The sequence below is a fragment of the Cavia porcellus genome, unplaced genomic scaffold, assembly GCF_034190915.1.
Source record: "Cavia porcellus strain 051 isolate PalLab524CR breed Dunkin Hartley unplaced genomic scaffold, mCavPor4.1 scaffold_8, whole genome shotgun sequence".
In the NCBI taxonomy this organism is placed as follows: domain Eukaryota; kingdom Metazoa; phylum Chordata; class Mammalia; order Rodentia; family Caviidae; genus Cavia; species Cavia porcellus.
Genome location: NW_026947491.1, coordinates 20732618 through 20739228, shown reverse-complemented (window position 1 = coordinate 20739228; position 6611 = coordinate 20732618). Strand labels below are relative to the sequence as shown.

Genomic DNA, 6611 nt, shown 5'->3' with positions numbered 1-6611 from the left:
CGATCTTAGAGGTGTTTGAGGAAGGAGTTTTCAGCTCCAACATCCCAAGAGAGGAATTTGAGTCTGGATTTGGGAGACAGATTTGTGTGAGGGAGGTCCCTTTCCTTTAGGATGGTGAGGCACAGGCCAAGTTGTTTCTGATCCTCATGCTGCAGAAAGGAATCTCCTGTTTTGCCATCGCATAGCATCCATGTCTGTGAGAGGTGGGAAGCTGTGTTCCCTGGAGTGGAGGAAACAGAGCCATGACCTCTCTTTCCTGATTCCACCCCAGATTCTGCCAGTTCTGCTCCCTTCTTGTTCCCAGCCTGACTCTGCCCTCACACAGGGTTCTGGTGCTGCTTCCACAGGACAAAGATGAGCACATCCTGCTCCTCCTCCTCTCCCAGATCTCTCCCCACTGGTGACTTTTATGCTACTGGAGAGCTTGCTTCACCACCATTAAAGGTGTCAGGAGAGGTTCTCCTGCCTCGGACACTGAGACATCCTGTGATCCATAGGACGTCGGATCTGATCAGAACCCACAGAGAGTGGAGCTGAGGATGCGTGTCCTGTGCCTCCATCACAGAGAAGCCTCCCTGAGGAGGGAAGGAGGCTGTCTGTTCTAAAGGTCCCTTCTCCACCTGACCTTGTGTAGGTTCTAGGTGCAATTTCCTTTCTAGTTCACTTTCTCTTGTTTCCTGGAGGTGATTCCTAAATTCTAAATGCTTACCTAATTATAGTTGTCCCGTTAAACAATTATGTATTATAAACCCTATGCTCGTGATGACAATGTTCCTAAAATTAAAACGTATCTCTGACTTTCCAATCTTTATTTAGCCAGAAGTGTGCAATTCATTTTCACTATTGGTGCATTGGGGATTCAGGAAAATTTTTTCAAGTACAATACAGCAAGAACTCTCATGATTGCTTTGCACTAATTTTCATAGTAAATGCTTTAGAGATTTTCTAAGGTCACACCCAACAAATGGAATCTACCATTGACATTAATTAGATGTCCATAAAGAATTCCTGGTTGAGCTGACATTCCTATCAATTCATCTCTGAGTCAGGAAAGTGGAGCTGAGGATTCCTGTTGGAGAGCAGAGACCATCATCATCCCTCCTCACTCGGAGACCCTGAGCATGGAAATTTCACATTCTGACCACCAAGGTAAAGAGTGGCAAATGCTGCATGTAAGTGTTACTCAGTATGTGACCTGTTCAGCAAGAAAACACATGTACAACATCATAATCACTGCCATGAGTGATATTTGTCTACTTTGGAAAGGGGAAAGCCAACAGAATCTTCACCTGTGATCCACAAGACACAAAATCCACTGTACTGTTTTGTCACACCTGTGACTGAGATGGGTCCCTGCCCTTCAGTGCACTATCTTTTCAATGCATTGACTGATCTGTATCCATGTCTTCTGAAATTCTTATTTCTCCAAGTCACTTCCTGAACAGCGACTTCAGTCTAGCATATTGCTCTACATTAATTTAGTTTTTTAGATATTTTTCATGAGTACATATTCCAAGTATATAATGATTGCAATCCTCATGGTTAGTAAGATAACGCATTCTGCTTTTTTACCCTTTTGCTCCCCCTTCTCAAATCTACTCACAATCAAGTGGTCAAACTCAAGTAACAGTTCAGTCAACAGTAGTAAGGAGAATTAGACTAACAGATTATCCAGGGACTCTCAGGGTAGGATCTGGACAAGCAGGTAGAACCATTCTGAGTCCAAGCAGGAGAACAGTGACATCCAGAAGTAGGCTAGTGTGTTACTCTCTGGGTGGGTACTGGTTCCAATCTTTGATACCAGACCCCTCTACTTCCCTGCTCTGAGATCACTCTTAGAGTTACTTCTGCATTCACAGTTCTGATCTCTGTTATGAATTACACGACATTGATGGATTTGTATGAAGACTGACATGTATTTTATAGAGAGAAGAATAAAGGTTCAGTTATGCAAAAGGTCTTGTGGTGGGGAGGGCATCACCAGCTCTGCTAAAGCCTTGGAATGTCTGAGGATTTGATCGCTAACGTTATGTTAGTGCATGTTTCTTTTGTGGGTTTTGTTATAGACAAGCATTGCCTGTATTCTACATTATATTACAGTTCTGATGGGAAGATCCAAGAATGAACAGACACTGACATAAGAAGAGGAAGAGGAATACTCCTGGAAAGTATCAATGAGGAGGAAGTTGATAATCAGGGTCTAAGATGGTGTTAGGCTTCACGCTTAGGACGTGAGGATGGTTCACTGATCAACTTTTCCCTCCATGATGAGATGAGAGCATAAACTAAGGGTTGGAGATGAGCTTTGTGAAACACTTCTGAGAAGAAATGAGGCTCTTTGTAACAGTAATGTCAAGAATTCAGAGACATAGCAACACAGAAGAGTGGTAGTGTTGTTGAATAATGCTCAGCTGAGGTGTATGGTGAGATGAACACCCAGGAGATCCACGTTCCTCCCACTTTGGTTCAGTACTTTTCTTTGAAACCCAATTTGCAACATTAATTCTAAATTTGAATTCTTACTTGAGCCAGGTTTCTAATGTCTCAAATTGAAGATGATATCTGCACAATCATGACTGAACTCTGAGTAACCCAGGAGGATGAAACAGAAGAAAACCCATAAAATTATTCAGATTTTAAGTAATCTGCAGATCACTATTATTAAGAAGGTGCAATGGAGAGGATCATACTCCATCTCAGGTAAGGGCATATTCTCAAACATGTTCATGTCCTGGGTGGGAAACAACAGATGCCCCTGAGACATCATATCAAGAACATGAAATTTCAGTCCTTAAACACAGGACACATCAGTGAGGATGCTGGTCTAGTTGAGGAGCAAAGAAGAATGAGAAGGTGGAGGTGGGTGAGCCTACGGGGATGAGTATGAGGGTAAGGTCCTTAGTCACATCTGAGAGATGGGGACTGTGCATGAGAATGTCAGCTCCACTCTGCCTTCAGGAGCCATGGATGTGTTTGCAAGTGATTTTGTGCTGTTAACTATGTAACTGATCTCAACAAACTGTATTGATAAGAGTGATATTCCTGATGATTAAGTCATATTTGATTGTTTTAGCAAAATTTACAAGTACACATGTGACTGTTAAGTACAGAATTTGGTGAGATAAAAACATGCTTCAAGGCAGAATCACAGGAATCTGTTTATGAAAAACTATGCAGACTATAAAAATGGAAGGTGTCATTGTTTGTGTCGGTGGACCCTAGGCCTCATGTATTTATATTATGCATCTGTGATTGCTTCATTGTACAGTGCTTGGATTGATGGTGTCAGTGCTACACTCACATAGGTGTGGAGCCAGGATGTGAAGTAATTACAGGAAGAAGGCATGTCTTGCTCTCTTGCCAGTTTCTGGCTTGCTGTTTGCAGCCACCATGAACTGTGGCCCTGCCATGCCACCCTGCCATGGAGCCAAGTGAGTATGGACTGAAACCTCCATAATCTGTAAGAAATAAACCTTTCCTTTCCCAATATTGGACATCAGGTATTTTTGTCTCAGCGATGAGTAAAAAGTAACTAAGACAGAAGATTTCACCTTAATGAATCTCCACTCTTTTCTTGATAGACTGAAAACTGAGAGATGAGTAAGAAATAGATGACACTTACAAGAGAATGGAGATGCAGTGAGCAGCAGAGGAGGAACTGTTCCTCACCTGCTGTCCAGACCTTTGACTACAGGAAAGGGAGGGAGAGCAGAAAGACTGAGGTGAGTCAAACGGACACAGGAAGGGTCAAAACGGTGGGTGGAAACTCACAGAGATAGAGAATTCAGGAACCCCGCAAGCATAAGATAGCAGGGGGTGGTGGCCTGGCCTGATGAAAAAAACAGCAGGAAGCAGTACAGTCCCCACACTGCATGTGCTCCTGGATACCCTCTCAGCAAGGGAGAAGCATGCAGACTCCTGCCTCCTGCCCCCAGTAACACACACATAAGTGACAGGATGCAGTTCAGACTGAGATGTTACCAACTGAAGTAAAACAGTAACTTGACATTTAAATTGTTTGATTAACTTTGCAAGCCTGGGGCTGGGAACTTGAGCAAACTAATAAGAGGAAAGGGAGAGAGAGAGAGAGAGAGAGAGAGAGAGAGAGAGAGAGAGAGACAGAGAGAGAGAGACAGAGAGAGAGAGACAGACAGACAGAGAGAGACAGACAGACAGAGACAGACAGAGACAGACAGACAGAGACAGAGAAAGAGAGAGAGAGAGAAAGAGAGAGAGATATTATGATACAGAATGGTTTTGCTGTATTTTATAAATTGTTTCATTTGGAAGGTGCAAAAGAAAGGCACAGGGCCAAGTGCTGCTCAGCCTTCTTGTCTTGTAAGAGCACATCAACATCCGCAGACACTGCCCTGAGTCCAATTAGGCTGCTCCTATTCCTCCTCACCTAAGCTCAGGCCTCCTTACAGTGCTTGGACTGATCCTGGGGACCAGGTATCAGGAGGTCAAAGAGAAGAGGGAGCTGTGCATTCTCAGAACCATGGAGAAGAAAGGTAAGGATATAATTCCCTAATCTGAAGCATTTATTACTGCATGAAACAGATCCTCATCACCCGAGCTAAACCAGCAGGTCCACTTTAGATGATGAGAATATGACAGTGAGTAGAAAATTAACTTCACAAGTGCACAAGTTCCTTTGAGATGGGTGCAAGTTTTCTTTGCCCGTAATATTCATAAACAGAAAATGGAAAAAAAAAATCAGACTTCTTATGTACTTATGCAATTCCATTTAACAGAGAAATTTTCCTTGAACTTGGATACTTCATTGTGGGATGATTGAGGATCTAAGACTTTAACACAGTGGAGAACTCCAGAGGCCACAGGAAACCCTCACTCTCCTGCTTCCTTCTCTGCACCTGCTCCTGGGGAGCTCTCTTTCCACGCACCACAGCGACCTCTGTTGGGCATAAGGGACCTTTCAGGGAGCTTTTTGTCTGGGCTCACACTGATGTTCCCTCAGTGTGTCTCTTGCACAGTAATACACTGCCAAGTCCTCGGGTATCAGCCTGCTCATCTGCAGATACAGCGTGTTCTTGCCGTTGTCCCTGGAGATGGTGAATCGGTCCTTCAGGGACTCTGCGTAGTATGTGTTACCTTTGGTACCGACAGATGTGATCCACTCCAGCCCCTTCCCTGGAGCCTGGCGGACCCAGCTCATGCCATAGCTACTGAAGGTGAATCCTGACGCCACGCAGGAAAGTTTCAGGGAACCCCCAGGTGGCACCAAGCCTCCACCAGACTCCACCAGCTTCTCCTCAGCCTGGACACCTGAAAACACAAGAACATCCTGTTAGGAAACTGTCACACATGTCCACTGTTTATCCTAGTCACGTCCATTTTGCCATTCCATTTTTTTTGTTGTTGTTCTCAGGAATTTACCTCTCAGAAGTGCAAACAGGAAAACCCAACTGAGCCCAAACTCCATGATGAGCTGTCTGTTCTTAGTCCTGTTCACCGAGTGGGAACCAGGACTGGGCTCCTCTGCAGAGCTGCAGGGAAAGGGCTGGGCTGGTTTTCTTGAGTACAAGGAGGCCCTATTTGCATGGCCTCCTGCTAAATACACAGCTGTGGGCATGAAAAGCCCAGAGAGGGCAGAGGTAACATCTGATATTAGTGTGCTAATAGCATTTGGTAGCAATTATGTCATTCAAGACAACAGAAAAACTCATTATGTGATGAACTCTTGGTCTTAATCTCTTTGCCAATTTTTATTTTTCACGTATCCATAACATGCTCATTTGTATTTGCCTCCTCTGGGAATATATAAAATTATCAAATTGTTGAGAACATTTTCCTTTCCTGCAGGAGAGCTGATATGCTGTAAATGTCCTCCCCACTGTCTGGGACTATGCTTTCCCTAGCTGTGAACAAACTACTTCCTGTTCCAGGGCCTGAACATAGCACACACAACTGGGGTGACTTTCATCCTCTTTTCCTACAGGGAGAACACTGAGTTTGATGAATTCTGCTGTCTGTTGAGAGAAAACAGAACCTTCGTCCATGTGGATGCCTGCTACTGAGTTTCTTAGTTTCACCTCTCACTGACTCTCTCACTGTTTCTCTGTGTTGAGACTTTGTGTATTTGTGATAGCTTCATCAGATGTAACACATAAACTACCCATAAAAAAGTGTGCACCTCAGAAGTATTATCATACAGGAACACTTGTACAACTGTATACACACAATCACAGAAGTAAACTCATGCATCATCCTCAGGATGTCCTGAGGCTCCACTGTAATCCCTCCCTCCCCTGCTTCACACCTGCATCCCATGCGCAGGCATCTCATGACCCTCCTTGGGTTGCTTTACATTAACTTTCCTATTTCAACATTTACACTATGAGCACATACCCTATAATGCTAGTCATGTTTAACACAATGTTTTTTTGAGATATCTATATATGATTGTATGAGTCAGCATTCACAGATATTTATGCTGATTCTCTTAAAAATAGTACATAAATGAAAGCTGGGGCTACAGCTCAGTGTTAAGCTAGTTGCCTATTGATTCTCAGGCCTTTTCATGCCCTGTGAAGCAAAAATAATGAAGAAATTAATTGTCAGACACTTCAGATCAATTCCTCAGTTAGTCT

At 43.6% G+C, this 6611-nt stretch overlaps 1 gene segment (V, D, J or C); it reads right to left on the bottom strand.

Moving 5' to 3' along the window:
* Positions 1-4936: 4936 nt before the first annotated feature.
* LOC100727481 (immunoglobulin heavy variable 3-23-like) lies at positions 4937-5503 on the bottom strand. The segment is given in 2 exon segments: positions 4937-5286; positions 5398-5503. Coding segments are annotated over 2 exon segments (396 nt in total).
* Positions 5504-6611: the final 1108 nt, after the last annotated feature.